The sequence below is a fragment of the Motacilla alba genome, chromosome 2, assembly GCF_015832195.1.
Source record: "Motacilla alba alba isolate MOTALB_02 chromosome 2, Motacilla_alba_V1.0_pri, whole genome shotgun sequence".
In the NCBI taxonomy this organism is placed as follows: Eukaryota; Metazoa; Chordata; class Aves; order Passeriformes; family Motacillidae; genus Motacilla; species Motacilla alba.
Genome location: NC_052017.1, coordinates 91,938,896 through 91,955,532, shown reverse-complemented (window position 1 = coordinate 91,955,532; position 16,637 = coordinate 91,938,896). Strand labels below are relative to the sequence as shown.

Below are 16,637 nucleotides of genomic sequence, written 5' to 3'. Positions count from 1 at the left end.
AGCTTCTATTTTGAGTGCCCCGTAACCGCAAGTGGAGCTATGTTGTACACTCACAGTGAGCTCCCTTTCCAACTCAGGCCCTAACGGGAGGAATCTGCCTGGAAACAAGGCTGAGCCGCTCGGCTTTCGCGGGCCGGGGCCCCTTCGGGTGCGGGTCTGAATTGCCTAAGGGGACTCTGAGGGTGTGTGGCTGAGGGAGCAGCGGCGCGCCCGCCCTCGCTAAAGGCCACATCCTCCACGAACGCTCCCGCACACGGAGCCGCGCTCCTGTCCCTGCGTGCGGCAGGGGCGGTTCGGAGGCGGCAGAGCCTGAGTTCCCTCCAGCCAAGCGCGATTCCCTGCCCGGGCACCGGCGATGGGCGCGTTCCGCCCGCCCGCAGTGCCGGGGCGCGGGGGCCGGGCCGCTCCCGCCCCGCCTGCCGGGAGCGCGGCTGCGCCGGCCCGCCCGGTCATGTGAGGGGCGGCGCATCCCGGCGGAGCGGGAGGTGGGATGGCGGCGGTTGCCGGCGCTGGTGACCGGGCTGGAGCCGAGCTGCCGGACGCCTGCCCCGGCGCGGACAGCGGGAACGTGTCCCAGAGCCAAAGCAAAGCCTCCGGCCTCGGGGAGGCGGAGGACGAAGATGCCTCGGAGGCGTCGCTGAGCGCCACCGCCGCCGCCTACTCCGCGTACCTGCTCGCCGACCGCAGCCTCTTCAGCGAGCAGGTGGGCGAGGGACCGGGACGGGCCGGGGGCTCCCGCACAGCTCCCGGGCTCAGGGAAGGGCTGGCACGGGAGCGCAGCCCTCTGGAGCTGGACACGCTCCTGGGCTGGGGCTGTGCAGGACAGTCCCTTGCGCTGAACGAAGCTGAGAGAAGGGATTTCTCTGGGATTTCTGTGGGATTTTTTTCTGTGGGATTTCTGTGGGACTGGCTGTAGTCTGACCGGTGTCTGTATTTGGTGGTCTTGTTTATGAGACTGGCCGGGGTTTCGTGAATGTGTGTGTGTGCGTGTTTTCAAGCGCTTTAAGTGACCTCTGTTTTGCAGATAGAAAGCTTAGACAAGAGTCTAGAAGACTTACTGACCAGGGTGGATGAATTCGTAGGAATGCTGGATATGGTATGTATAACTTGGATGTGGTGATTATTTTCAAAGTCAGATTAAACACGGTTTAATTGGTGTTTGCTAGTAAGACACACAGAGAAAGAAGCCTTTAGTCTAGGCATGTTCCAGTATGAAAACACGTTTGATAATTAGATGACTTATTTTGATAATCGGGTAACTCATGGATGAAAACTACCAAGCTTTCATGTCAGAGCAAAATGTGTCCATATGGCTTTATAATCATAGAATCATATAGAACTTAGGGTGGAAAAGATCTCTAAAATCATCAATTCCAACCATTAACTGAGCACTGCCATCCCTAAACCATGTCCCAAAGTGCCACATCTTCTAAATACCTTCACCACTTCCCTGGGCAGCCTGCTTAAATGCTTGACAACCCTTTCAGTGAAAATTTTTTTTCTAACTGCGTATTTGTGTAATTGTATTTGTATTCCTGTTTAAAAGAACAGTATGATATTCTGATTATTCTTGAAAATATATAAAGGCATCCTTTGTTGGTTTTATAATGAAAGGATCTAATCCAAGTTGCCAAACCACCAAAGGTAGATTTGTCTTTAGGGGACCCTCTTTTCAGAAAGGCAGCTTTGTTTTCACTTTTCTCATAGGGTTAGATAGGGGAACTGAATGGAAAGTTCCTGTAAGCTGGCACTGGTAGATAGGCTGTCTTTTAAAGTGTAGCACATATGGTTTTCCTGCACAATTCTGTTGTAGGTATGGGTTTTTTTTTAATACCAGTAAGCTAAGATTTTTGTGGCCTCACTTTTATAACAAACCTGAGGAAAAGTACAGGCAGTAAAACTTAAGACAAAATTTTAGCTTAATATGTTTATTTCTTTAGTGTGTCTTAGAAAACGTTCCATATCCCTTCAGAAGAGATTGTATTAGCCTCCTTTTAATATAAGTATAAAGGCAAATATTAGTCTCTGCAAAATACATTTTCTTCAGCGTTACTTAGAAATGATAAAAAAATGCTGTAGTGTATTGATTTTAATCTAGTGTTTTTATACTGATTTATTCCAGTATTTTTAAACTCTAAATTTTAGGCTGATCATTGGAGCTCAGTTCTAGTTTCCAGAATAAAATCTACTAAAATTTTGTTTCATTCATTGATTTTTGTATTATTTCTTTGCATTGTCTTTAGATTCGAAGTGATTCCTCTCAAGTTGTCAATGAAAGTATACCTCAAATTTACACAAAAGCTACAGAAATGAGGCAGATATATAGGAAGATTGACAAACTAGAGGTATGTATTTGCTGTCTTCCGGATGCATTTTGTTTCCTAACGGAGGGAAAAATCAATGTCTGCATATTTGTGTGTGTATGTGCACACATGTGGAGTGAGCTCAGGTGAGTTGTGCTCTCCATGTCCATGCTGGGTTCAGTACTTCAGGGTTAATAAAGAGGCCTACATTTATGAAGAATTTCTGGGGACTCTGGGAATTCCAGACGTGTTTTAGATCTTTTTGTAATGTATTTAAAAAGAAAAAGAAATTGTTCATTGATTGTTTGAAGCAAGGCAGTTTTTTGTGTTAGAAACAAATAGAATGAGATATCTCTTGATCCCTAATAAAGCTTCAAGACTGTGATTCAGATCCTTGGTTTTTCTTTTGGTAGTAAAAAGGCAAGTAGAAGTCTAGATTCTGAACAATCCAAGTTAGTTATTTGAAAGGTAAATTGGAAATGTAAGATTATTTTATTAGATTTTACCTGGTTTTCAGCCTTTTAAGTATCTCAAGTAATTTCTAGCATTAAAATGGACTTGTAGGTGGAAGGGAAATTGAGCGTGAAGTTTTTGATAATCTTTCACCACTGTTTTGCAATACATAATCCTGTTTTATTTTGTTAGGGAAAGTATCATATTTGTTTTGGTTTGTTTTTTGTTTTTTTTTTACACCAGGCTTTTGTGAAAATGATTGGGAATAGTGTAGCTGGACTGGAAGAACGGGTCATAAAGGCAGAAACAGACCTTGGAGCTTTTCCGAGCACATTCAAGAAAATCTTGCACACAATCAGCATGCCGTCCTTCCTTAATGTAAGTAAAGTTTTGCTGCCATGTGACCAGCTTAGTTGCTCTGCTTACTAGACCTTTACTAGATGATTAAAATAATAATAAGTTTGTTGCACATGTATATGAATGTAGCTGTATATTTTTAATATACTTTATTAGGATTTTTACAGAGTTCTCAGGCTTCTTTAAAAAAAAAAAAAGGAAACAACCAAACTGAAAAATTTAATTTTTTATAAGGATTTGTGCAACTTTGCAAATCAAGGCCGAGCACACAAAGAAATGAATGTGAAGGACACAAACAAGCACATAATACACAAGCCTTTATACTAAAGTACCCCTGATCTCTGGTGGTATGCAGAGCAAGTAGGAAGAGCCTGTACAGGCAACCCTGCTAAAGCATCCTTCTGCATTGATAACATCACTGCACACATGTTACCAAAAAGGAAAATTAAAGCTAATCTGCACAGTATTTTTAAAATAAAGGTTACATTTGTATTCAGTCCACACAGTTGGATAATCATGTTACCACTTTGGTAAGCTTTCTAAGGATGCAGTTTTCTCCATCTTTCCTCGTGGACTGTTCCTTTACAAAAGGCTTGAAGCACTCTCTCTGGTATATTTCAGAGATGCCTTACCTAACACTGAACTGGCATTGTGCCTTGGGTTTAAAACAATCTTTTGGTTAAAAAAAGAAATCACTTGAATTCCTGATGCTTCTTGACATCACCTGGCAGTACACCATTTGTAAGTTCTACTCTTTTGCATCTTGTCAGCTCACAGAGTGTTTTATCTTTTAGTATATTCATCCTGTACTAACTCAGTTTTCTGTGTTCTGGTTAGAATGATGAAAAAAGTAGCTTTGTAGGAGGGGAGAGGAAGAAGGTTGTGGCTTTTTGAGGTATTTTTGTTCCTACATCTTCCAAGCATATATGGCAGCAGAGAAAAATACATATAAACTGAACATGTGTTGTCTTGTTAAGGCTCAGTTCAAGGAACTTGTTCTTCACTGCTGTTTGCTGTGCAGTCTTCAAGTTAGGTAATTTCTCATCTCATTCCTTCATTTTCCTTGGTGTTTAAGTTTGGAGTTCTGTCATTTTTTTCTTTTAAAAAAAATCCTAAAACCAACAACACAAAGTGGCACTTTATGGGCCAGTTACAAAACAAAAAACCTTCACATGTTGCCTTGAAGAATATTCAACAGTATTTTCCATTTTTTTCTATAAACAGTTATTAACCAAGGAATTACAGTCTTCACTTGAAAAGTTTTTAGTTCAAAGAAAGTACTTTTTTAGTGTTGTATGGGAACACTTTATCAAATTAGCACTTTTCCCACAATTTAAAAGGTAGAAAATCTTTGAAAGTGTCAGGAGGGTGAACCTGGCATCTCCAGTGGTTTCTTAGTTTGATTATGGATAGCAGTGAAATAACACTCAGAACTTACTGTGTTTATTTGATTCACTAAAAGGCAGGCTACTGTTCCACAGTGTTTCTGGGTATTGCGTAGTAAAATACCTACTTCCACTAGTAAACACAAGCAAATGTGAATGAAAAAGCCTGTAGAGATTTCTCCACTTGCCTGATATTTAACTAGCTCAGTACATCAATGGTAAAATACATGTTTGGAAAAGAAGGTTATTCTGATGTCATGATTTTCACTGTAGCTGTAGTTCACATTGTACTGCTAGTTTTAATTTACTCAGGTACCCTCATTCTCTTCCCATTTAAATGTATATGTTTCTTTACACAAAGGCTGTATTTTCTCTTTCTCATGATGCGTATTTATAATCTCCCTTTCACGTTCTGCCCAAAGTTCTACCCTTGTGAGTACCAGTCAGTGTATAGCGCTTCTAATATTCTAAAAATGTAGACCCTCAAAAGGTAAAAATGTGTGCTAAGCAGCTGCAAAAATAACTGATCATAAATGTGTGCTTAAGCATTTGTGGGTACTGTGCCTGGCTATAAATTTTCTCACTGGATTGAAGTTACAGCACCTCTTAAATCCATGTCGGGAGTTACGGAAAACCTGTGACCTTAGTTTCCCTTGCTTGCAGGTTGTTATCTGATAGGACAGTACCGGGTGGGAAATGGTTTTAAAAATCAGAACTTTGATTTTGAAGGTTGCTTTTACATTTGGCAAAATTTGTGATACGGAGAACACTGATAATATACACCGTTTATAGATCAGATCTTTCTTTGTATTTTTTCATTTCATTGCAACTTGAATGGCAAAACAAACTTAGAGAAATTAATGATATTGTAAAGTTAAAGACATAATTTAATGTATCAGCAATTTTGTATGCAGCAGGAGAATATGTACTTACTTCGTATGGAGTACAAGTATACAGCTCAACTGAATATTGAGATATTTCCACTTTGTTTTTCAGGTGTGGTTACTTACATCTTCATTTTGAGGCTGTAAGACCATTCTAAACTCCAAGGCTATCAAACAATTATATTTGATGTACTTTTAACTTTATTATTGGTGAAGGTTAATTTCCTCATTCCAGACTGACAGGGCTCTACTAAATAGTTCATCAAAATCTCTTTATTAGTTGAAAAGAACTTTCAATGAGTGAAATCTTGGTTTCAAGCATTCTATTTAATGTCAGGCATTGAAAACATACCCTGTGTCTGTGTAGTGTTGCAGCATTATGTACATGCAGCAAGGCTGACACAGTAGTCACTGTGGTCCTTGATGTTGTCTCTTCCAATGAGCCATTCGATACAGCAAAACATTGTACAGTTAATATTTAAAAGAAACATGTACACCTTCCCTGAAAAACAGTGTAACAGCTCTTTTCCAGTCGACTACCAGATTATTTTTAACACTGTCTCATATGAAGAAGATCAGCAGGAGCAGCAACCTTCTTGAAAGAATCATTTGCTAGGTGTGTTTCCACAGGAAGACTTTTTGAGTAACTAAATGAGAACCTAGGCCCAGAGTTGACTCAAAAGAAGCGGCTGAGGAGAATTTGAAGGCTGGAGCAGAAAAGGTAAAAGTGTATGGCTTGGAAAGGATGACGGTTACAGTGACTCTCCCATCAGCTGGATGGTACAGTTTGGCTCCTGTGTGCTGGCATGTCGTACATGTTCCAGGACTGGGTCCTGTTTAGGTGCTGAAATGGCAATGGTCAAAGGCTGCATTTCTTCAATAACTTTAGGAACGTGCTGGACTCATCTGAGCTATGATTAAGAATTCAAGGAGGGACATGCCTTAAAACTTTTCTTGTTTTGCATTTTAGCTCTGCAGGCTTTGTTTTAAAATGCTTAATGAAAAAGGCGAAAAATATATTTCTTTAATTTGCAGAAATCGTCTTCCTCACGACAGCAGCAGACCCTCTATGAACCTCCAGTCCTCTTCAAGACTGAAGACTATTTTCCATGTCTAAATGAAGCACCTTATTGATGATTTTTGCTTTGGGATTGATATGAATCAGCCAGAATAGAGAGAGCCAAGTGAACAAAAGGAATGCCAGCCTCAGAACAGCTGCATTTTCTAAGCACTCTTGATGGCATATTGCCATCCTGATTCTCATTGTCTTCCTTCAGGCAATATTTTCAGGTAATCTTTGTTTGTGCACATTAGTTCAAAAGCCTTCCTAATACACCATGTATGTTTTCAGATTATTTTGGGGAAGGAATTTAAGAATATTTTTGCATTACATTTTTTTTAATACGGAAATAGTAGGAAGCATACTACTGTATATAAGTGTTTTTAATACGTAAATATCTGTGCCGCTGCAAGTGTAAAATAGCTATACCACAAGGATGGGGGTTTATTTGTCTTTTTTCATAATGTGCTAATTGAAGTAAAAGATAAGCTATGCATAAGGTTTCACATCTATTCCAAGGTTTTAAGCCTGGTCCCTGCAGTTTGTACAGAGAAATGCACCACATTGGGATGTACTTGTTGCAGGGGCAGGACTCGGAAAGTTATCCAGGAATCAAGGACATGTCTCAATCCATGTGATGTAGTCCCAGTTCACAAAGCAAACATCCTGCCCCACTGATGATCCTCAGGTCTCAGTGACCCAAGCTTTTAATTATTGCATCATTGTATCGTTTGATGTGTGACCAGGTGGGCATGAAATAAATTTATATATATAGAGAGAGATATAGATGTATAAAACCTGCTGTCAAAAAAAGCACGTATCTAAGTTGAGGGAGGGATGACCCTGGACTGAACCTCGATCAGGTACCTGACCAGATTGCTTTTCCTTCACAACTCTCTGTGCATACTGAGGCTTCCCATGCTGATTGCAATTTATATTATCAATAAACTAATAGCTGGCTAACCCCCGTTGTGGTCTTACAATTCACTGGACAGTATTTACCCACCTTGCAGGTGTTAATCATAAATTAATGTATTCCTCTGAACAAGTTTTACCTCTGCTGCTCTATTGCCAGTGTAGCTCACTAGAATACTCAAAATTCAAGTCTGGGAGGAACGCTTTAGAGAAACAATATTTCTTTAGATTTCGTGTTGCACGCACAAAACGGGTATGAAGTTGTAGAGCAGAGATTATATATGAATAGATCCTGTCTCCAAAGACCAGCAGGGATTGAGTTCTAAACATCTCCAGTATCTGAAGCAACATTTATTAAAATTTAAAACAGACATTTTCAAGTCAAAGTTAGTAGGCTCCAGAAGTAGTTCTGATGTAAAACTTCCCTGAATTTTAACATAGGAAAATAATCACATAAACATGCAGAAAGAAAGAGACATGACTTTGAAGCAGGGCTCCCCTCCCATCCTCCTTGTTTTCATAAATAATTCATTATTCAGATGTTCCACTGGAGCAACAGTTGCATTTCTAAAAGGCGTGGTGCCTTTGAGTGTATGCATAAATAATGCTTGAAGGTTTATCCTTCCTCGGTGAGATCTAATAAAATAACACAGTATAGCAACAGACGGCTGCAGTCAAGTACTCTTAAACATATTAACACTTGTGTGAAAAACTAAGTAATCTTTAGAGCAACTTTCTAATTAAATGAATCACCTTCTCAAGTAACTTTGTCCTCTGCTGTGTGGAGCCAAAATGGGGTTTCTTTTAAACAGATGATGTTTGAAATATTAGTAAAGTTTTCAGCAAGTTTATACAGCTGAATATTTTCACACAATACTGTTCATATTAATAAGAGTGGAAGTTCATATATACTGAAGTGGGCATTTTTGTTAACTGTTGTATGGAAAAAAAAGAGCTGTATCTTCAAGGCACGCCACAAACAAAAATCAGATAGTTCCTATGATTTGTATAGTTCTATGTTGCAAATTCTCCAAACTTTTTTTATTACTGAAAGTAATGGACAATACATGGAAAATTTGTTAATGAAATGCTATAAAAGACAATAAATAAATTATGGCTTTTAAAAATACATGGTACAAAATACCGAGGTCACTGTTCATCTGTTATGAAATTAAGCTCACGGTCATGAAATTAAGGCAGTCTCATAATACTGACAAAATGCACTCTACTGTTGGTTTGTTTGCACCTTGGCTGTCTCCTTATTCATGGTCAGTCTCACTTGCAGGAGTAGTGTAAAAAACATCCCAAGTGTTCACACTCAGTAAGGAAATACTCAGAATATTCCATTATTCTATCTGCTGTTACCTTGTGTTAGTATAAAACCAGTAATGACTATATTGTGAATTAGGTTCAATATTTACTAGGTTTGCCAGCTGTAAACAAAACCTGAATCTCAAAATCTACTGATTCTAATATTCACAACCCAGAAGGCTCTACCTGCATCTTTCCTTACACCATTCCTCTTGCCTGAGTTCCAAGATACAAGCCAGTACCTATGGGGCTACATCACCTAATTTTAATATATCAAATGATGTAAAGCAAGATGTGCTTACTGTGCTGAGCTGCTAAAAGTTGGGTATCAGACACATGAAAGGAGCTAATGTTTAATATCAACAAAGGAGTCTACATACACCTCTTACTTTTCTTCTATGTCATTAAGCAAATATTTTAAAGCAATCCTAGCAAAAGTAATGCTAAAAGTTTTTATATTCCTATAGTTATGTACATTTTAGGCCAATGTTAATTAGCATTAGCCTAATGCTAATTGAAACTAATGCAGCTTTCTAAAAATTATCTGTTTGCTGTACAATGTATGTCAATGTGTCACAGAAGCTGCATTCACAAGATATTCACAGTGAGGTTATGTCATAGTCAGGTTGGACTGAGTGTTAGAAGCCTACACTTTTCGTAGCTCCTGGACAAAAATGAGCATGATCTGTCTTACATAGATATTTGATTGTATGATAAACTGTGCCTGAAGTTGGCACATAAAGATTGATATTTGTATTTAATTATTTTTGGACCAGCAGATTTTGTTCCAATCAAGCAGTGCTGCAACTGCAGTAAAGCCCAAAGAAATTACAGAAGGATTCAGATGACTGAAATGAAAAGAAACTAGTTTGATTATATATCTGATCAAATAAGACAAATTACTTAAAGATGCACTGGATTACATTGACATAAAAACCTGTGGCATTTCATTACTTCTGCTGACAATAACCTTCAGGGTTAAGTAGTTTTACCTACAACACTAAGAATTAAGTAGCAAGCTAAAGTGGTGAAGAGTGATCCTGAGTGAAGGAGCTAGCAGAATGAGAAGGAACAGGAAGATAGCTGGCACCTTCATCTGTGAAAAGAGCTTTAAATTTGAAAAAAAAAAAAAGAAAAATGTTTTTTAAGTGATTGCTTTTTAAAACTCCCTCATTTTTCGTAGAAAAGAAATTGGTCTTGGACCAGCTACCAAAAAATCCTTGAAAAGCCAACATCCCTGTCAGATACAGCTGTGATCAAAGAGGACCGTAAGAGGAGCTGGTATCTTTCTAGCCACTGTAGCTAAATCCATCAGGGATGAGGAGTTTCCAGCTGGTGGGATTCCTATCCCTGGAGGAGCTGAGCTGCTGTGGCAGGCTGTGCTGCAGGCTTTGTCCACTCTGCTGCTTCTGTTGATTCTACTTCAAGCCGATGGGTGGTAGTACAACCTAAAGATGGTAGTACAGACTCTAGCTGATCTCAGAGATTTTGGGAGTGTTGACTTTCTTGCTTGATGTTATCTACTCACAAACTCTTTCAATGCTGGTCATTTTTTATGATTTTGAAAAACTAAGGGATATGGGAATGGTGCATGATGTCTTAATAAGGAACAAGCAAAATAGAAAAAAGGAGGACAGAAGGTGTTGCTTGTGGGCAGTACAATGCAATGCCAGGGAGACAGAATGCAATCACCTAGAGATACAGACTGGGAAAAGGAAAAATTGAAATAATGCCTTTGGAATTATGTCAGACTAAAGGATGTGGTAAGGAAACCAAAATATCCTGTCTAAAATCCACATGGAAGACTCAAAATGATGTTTCATTTTTTTTTCAGCTTTAATATTGTCTGTACATTTTTTGGTGGACTATTAAAGTGATACAAATACATTAAAATTGCATTAATAATCATTCCAATGTGCTACCTATATGGGATCTTAAATAGTATATTTTAAAAGTATGTTGAAGATACAGATATATGAATGTGCTGACAAACCTAAGAAAATGAACTGAATGTTAGCAAGGATTTCATCAGAGGGTTCAGAGGGAAAGGACAAAGGGACAGAATTCATGGGGGGAAAGTGCACTCACTGAGAAAAGGAGGATAAGTATCCAATTCAATTACTCATCTCCCACTGTTTCAGAAGCTGTACGTTTCATGAGAATAGCTCAATGCCTACATTATTTAAAAATAAATTAATTGCCATCTGTTCCTTACAGGTGACACTGTCAGGAGTTTCTTTACAAGCCAAGCAACCTTTAAGAAAAAACAAAAGCAGAAATTTCCACAATCCTAGGACATTAAAACTGAGGGCTGGCACTAAATGTGACAGAAGCACCGGAGAACTGCAGACTGGCTATAATGCTGGTTCTGATTGATTCATAAAAATAAAATTTTAAAAAAAAGGAAAAAATGAATGGTAAAAGCCTTATGCAGGAATGGAAGAGGCAGAAAATAGCATAGCCAGGAGATAAGCCAGGGCATGTGCCAAGGTGTGAAATTGTGGTGACAGAGCTGTGAGCAGCATCAACAGACAATGGCAAGATTCCTGAACTGGAAGGTAAGAATGGAGATCCACAACAGACATGACATATATATGTGATGTTGTTATTCTTTCACAGTTTAGGAGCTTTTTTTCTCCCTCCACTGTGCACTTTTCCCAAGTACATAGTTTTGGGATGGGCTATAACTTTACTAGAGCTGTGGACCAGTTCTACTGTGTGTGTCTGGACCAGGCTGCTGTTACTGCCTCTGGTTACTGCCTTTTTCTCAAAAGCAGTAGGACTTGCAGGTAGCTAGCCAGGTCATTGGACTGTTCTGGCTAAAAATCCGTCCCACCAAGCCAAAGAGTCCAGCCCCAGCACTGATGTGCTGGCACAAGGGTGGGGGTGACACTCCTCTACTCCTAGCCATGCCCCTGAGAAGGCAAGCAAAGCACTTACCCTGGCATTGTGTCTCCGTGTGCAGCTGGGGAGATGCCTGCTGTGGAATTAACATCTGTTTCTTTCACGTGTCTTTGATTAGCCCTCTACAGGGATGGCTTTGCAATTTGTATGGAAACACAGAGGGAAGGAAGAACAGGAAAGAAATAAGGTATTGGGAATAACCTTCTTGTCATCACAGGGATGTCTGTGTGTCCTGCTCAGATGCCTGCTTCCAGCAGTATTTTATCAACTAAAATGTGATAGTTCATGTGTTAATGATATGCAGTGCCCTTATTCTTGGTGTCAGAGGTTGCTGGGAACTTTTGTGGAAGTGTGCTTGTTGCATCTAAAATCCAGTGTATTATTAAGCAAATAAAAATATTTGTGAGCAAAAATACTAAACAATATAACTGGACAAAAATTGTATTTTCTTTCTGGATTTGTCTCCTGAATTTAGTTGTGTTTCTGTTGTTGAAGGACAACACAAAGCAGTAATGCCTGAGGAATCTTGCCTAAGGAAAATCAAGTATGATATTGTTAGCTAACAAGATAGATGAGCAGTGCCATTGCAAACTCATTACATGTACCAGTGAGGTAAGTCAAAATTCTGCTAAGTGAGTTGGATGAAATCATGAGGACACGGAGTCCATAACAGAAAGCGGTCAGCGAAAGCAGGGTTATCAGAGATACCAGTGCCCATCTTGAATAGCGTTCTGTCTCTCATTAGTTTGCACTATGGGACTGCCTCTGGGTGTAAAATGAGCTCTTTTGGGACTAATACAGCCAGAGACTTTCTCAGGAGTTTAGCTAACTTGCTGCAACTGCTGTTAGGTGTTCATTCCGTGCTGCTGGCCATGCACTAGTTTTAGGCCAAGATGAAACTCGATGAAACATTAAGCTACAAATCAGCCTGTGCTGAAGTACTTGCTAGCTCAGTCATAACCCCAGGGTGGCAAACACCACTCTGCAGGGGTAAAAAGACTGAACCAAAGCTCTGGGATGAATGCAGATGTGATGGTGCTTGAATATGGATATTGTGGGGATTGTGAAAACCCAGATGTAAATGTCAGGTAAGAAAACTGCTGGAGAGGAGATGATGGAGGAATAGACATAGATCTTCTAACTGGAGTAAGTTCGGTTCAGGTACACAAAGGCAGTTAAGGGACTGGAACATCTCCTGTGTGGAGTGTCTGAGAGAGCTGGGATGGTTCATCCTGAAGAAAACTCAGGGGTGATCTCATTAATCTGTATAAATACCTGAAGGGAGGGAGTGGAGGAGAGGAGACAAGCAATTCTCAGCGGTGCCCACTGGTAGGACAAGAGGCAGTGTGCATAAAAATAAAATCTCCTTGCCAAAGCACCTTCTGTGTTGCATCCCACATTGATATTTTTGAACCCTGTTCCCACAAGCTTCTTTTAGTATCCTTTAATTCCTGTATTGGAGGACACAATCAACAGTCATGAGCCTATCTGTGTTGCTCATCCTCTTGTAGTAATGTCTGTTATTCCCTTTTTCATGATCTCTTCTGTTGTCTGAAGAATCACAGAATGGCCTGGATTTGAAGGGACCTTAAAGATCATCTGGTTCCACCCCTCACCATGGACAGGGATACTTTTCTCTAGAACAGATTGCTTAAAGCCCTTTCATTTTGTGTATGAAGCTTCCATGTTCTTGCTGCCTTTCTCTGATCCTTTCCCACTAATGCTGTCTCCTATTTGAGATGAGAAAGCTGGGACTACTCATGTAATTTAAGGCAGAAGCAAATCAGAGGTTTAAACAGTACCACAACCAGCCTTTTTCTTGTTTCTTCACTACTTATTTCCCTGTATCAGATGTACTTTCTTGTCTTGTTCTGAATGTTTAAACTGATGGTTTCCAGGACCTATCAGAGTTGTGTGATCTCATTTATGAGTAACTGCTCAAATTTACTTTCTGACTCATAATGTGGTTCATGTACAAGAATATTTTAATGTAATAGCTAAATCTGTGGCTGTTAAGCAGGAGCTACTTCCAATCAGTAGGATGAGGTTTTGCTAAAACAAAGGTTATGTGGATCAGATATAAAAAGTAGTAGATTGTGGGGGCAATGCACAAGAAGGCAAAATAGAGGTGTTGCATTTGTCAGTGTGTTTGTGTGGATACACCACTGCTGGAGGTCAGCAACTGGCCTAGTTGTCTGACCCCTTTGTGTATTAGTGCTCACGTGGGCTGTCATTTACCTTTTCTTATCATACCTACAGAGCAGTGGTCCTGGTAAAATGGTGTTTAAACTCAACCTGAGGTATTGTGCTGAAGCAGAAAGCCCATGAAGCATGCTCCAGATACTGTTCAGCCCACTGCAGCCTTGGAGGAGAGAGGTAACACTTTGAGGCAATGACAGAAACTTTCTTTCAGTGCTCCCAAATCCTTTGTGTCAAGGGTGTCCAGGGTACCTTCTTCTCCCCCTCTTTCCCTTAACTCCTCTGTATCCTGAGACTGAGCTGCCTCTTACGGAGCCCCTTTTCTCCCTGGTAGGGTGGAGGGGAAGCACTCTGAGCATCTGGAGAGGAGGGAAGTGGGATTTCCTGTGGAGGCTCCTGCTTTGAGCTAGTTGAGAGCAACCATGCTGAGAGGTTTACTCTGGTTCTTTTGTGAAGAGAGAACCCCCATAGATTGATCCATGTTGAGGAATATTCCAAGTCTGAAGCGAGCATTTTACTGCCCTGCTCTGGTGAGACCAGTGTACTTTTACTCTCAGACATCTGGATGATCCTGAAGAATCTCAGCTGGGCCTCAAAAGAGAGCAGCAGTACTTGTGCTACACTCCTTTGGGCAAGAGTACTCACACATTTTGTTCCCCAAACCTTTGCTTGGAACCCAGTCCTTGACGCCATTGCTGGTTCCAATCCCCACTGTGGTAGGGGGATAGGAACTAGGTGATCTTTAAGGCTCCTTCCAACCCAAACCATTTTGTAATTCTATGATGATGATTAATCACGCGCTACTTTTATCTCACAGTGTGTAGGAAGAAGTTGAAGTGAATGACTATTCTGCAATCACAGTCTGCAGTTTTCTGTGTAAGAATTTTGTGGATGTGGCCATCTGATAACAGTATAGTGCTTAGAAAAGAGACATAGCCTTGCTTTTGCACTCTTCCTCTTTCCAGCTCAGTTTATTTCATTTTCTTCAGCAACAGAGCATTATGGTCAAACTAAAAAGTAGTATATTGTCTTGCAAGAAAAATTAACATCTCCAACTGTGTTCAAGTTGACTTTTTTTGATCTGCTACACAACATGGCTTAATTCACAGGTGAAATGGCAATACCAATATAGAGTCCAGAAGCAAGCCTGGCATAAGTGCAAGACAAAGAATATTCTCAAATATTCTACCATAATTTTTTACCCCATTTCTCTTTTACATTTTTAAAAATCAGCAGTTTTCTTGTTGCCTGATACAGCTTTGTGCATATTTTTTCAGTTTACTCGTGGTTCTTGTAACTATAAGTGATGTTATTCCTGTGTGATGTTTTTATAGTCATATAAATACTGTTGGGCCTTAGTGTTGCTTGTTAAGGGTGTCTGGGGAAAACAGATTTGTTACATTTAGAATTGCTCACAAACTTTTTGTCTGCATGGTTTGACTTGTGGAGAAACTTCTCAGTGTTGTATTTAAAAGCAGGATGGGATGCATCCACACCTTCCTGGCAGGGCCTGCATGTGACAGTGTTGTCAAATGTCTGTCCCAGTCTGTGTGGACACGTAATTGTACCTGATAGGTGCCAACTGATGGAATGAACTAATGACTCAAAACATTGATGATGACAGGCATTTGTTTCAACTAAACCCATCAGAGCATGCACATGTGGGAAGGTTCATCTCAGGCTTCCTTATATGTGCCTGAACCTGCCTGCCAGCAGTTGAGGATCTGCACAGGCAGCAGCTGGCTGGCTGCTACTTCCTCACTTGCACTGCTGCTGGAACAGAAATGTGCAGGCTGAAATCCATGATGCTGCCGGGGCCCTTGCAACAGGCACACAGCTGCTGTGGAGCCCTGCTTAGGGGGGTGCCCTTGCCAGATGAAAGGGGGTATTTAGCTGTGTGCAGGCAGACCTCTGGGAAAACAACAGGTAACTGGGATCTGCCTGGGGCTCTTTGCTCTATCAAAAAGACATCTGTTTAATCCTGAATTTCTACAGATTTAGCCATATATAGCTGGCTGGTAGAGGGTCCTGGAGGAATATTGAAGGCTGTCAGCACACAGCTGTGAAGACCAAGCTGGATGAGACAGCAGGCAGCAGCAGCAGCACAATCCCAGCTGAGCCCAGAAATCCACACTGTCACTTCCACCACTGGCCTTGCCAGGTCCACAGTCCTGGGGCAGCCTGTGGGGCACCACAGCAGTGCCTGTGGCTACCCAGGGCTGGTCACAATGCGAGCAGCAGGTCACATGGGGCACAGAAGAAAGAAAAGAGGTGCGGGAAGCTTCCAGAAGAGGCAGGAAAGCAAAGAAGGGAAGTATCTGGTGGCACCAGAGGAGGTTATGAGACTGTGTGCGTTAGGGTCAGTCACATCAAGGTAAAGAGAAGTGGCTGATATGGGCTGATGAAATGGATTTGCTTTATTAGGAGAAAAGGGGAGATAGAATAGAATGAGGAATATTTTGTCGTCTGAATGGCCCAGTCAGTTTGACACCAAAATTTTAGATTTTCAGGATGCAGATGAAACAGCTCTACTGCAGATGAGTTTTCACTAACTCCCTGATTGCAATGATTCATGCACTTCCTTTCAAATTCCATTTTTCCTACTCATGTGCTCTATAGCCTATTTCCAGAAAGAATATTTATTACACTTTACACCTAGAATATTTATTACACCCAGTCTTTACTAGGTAAGGGTTACTTTTCTTAGCCAGCTGTTTCTGTTCTGCTGTCCTTTTAACAGGAAGATGAAACAACTAAAAATTAGCCAGTCCACATTGTACCTTTTTTTGCTCCTTTTCCAGAAACATTTAGTAGATGTGGCCATAGGAGGCAGAATATTGAAGTTCTCTGACTGCACAGGGCATTT

General features: G+C 40.6%; 1 protein-coding gene across 2 annotated transcripts; it reads left to right on the top strand.

The window, feature by feature from the left end:
• Positions 1-459: 459 nt before the first annotated feature.
• On the top strand, positions 460-8,493 carry BLOC1S4 (biogenesis of lysosomal organelles complex 1 subunit 4). Of its 2 annotated transcripts, none has more exons than XM_038127705.1 (5): positions 460-703; positions 1,025-1,096; positions 2,244-2,345; positions 3,000-3,134; positions 6,418-8,493. In XM_038127705.1, exons 1-5 carry the CDS (start codon positions 491-493, stop codon positions 6,514-6,516), a joined length of 621 nt encoding a protein of 206 aa, XP_037983633.1. In that variant the 5' UTR covers positions 460-490; the 3' UTR covers positions 6,517-8,493. The 2 variants fall into 2 exon arrangements, with proteins under 2 accessions (XP_037983633.1, XP_037983634.1); XM_038127706.1 differs by lacking the exon at positions 6,418-8,493 and adding an exon at positions 5,495-6,397.
• The last annotated feature ends 8,144 nt before the right edge of the window (positions 8,494-16,637 follow it).

Excerpts from the sequence above, each read along its gene's own strand:
- BLOC1S4 (XM_038127705.1), top strand. The coding sequence starts at position 491 with ATGGCGGCGGTTGCCGGCGCTGGTGACCGGGCTGGAGCCGAGCTGCCG. Across the intron at positions 704-1,024 it reads GCAGCCTCTTCAGCGAGCAG|ATAGAAAGCTTAGACAAGAG; the intron begins GTGGGCGAGGGA and ends TCTGTTTTGCAG. Across the intron at positions 3,135-6,417 it reads GCATGCCGTCCTTCCTTAAT|AAATCGTCTTCCTCACGACA; the intron begins GTAAGTAAAGTT and ends TTTAATTTGCAG.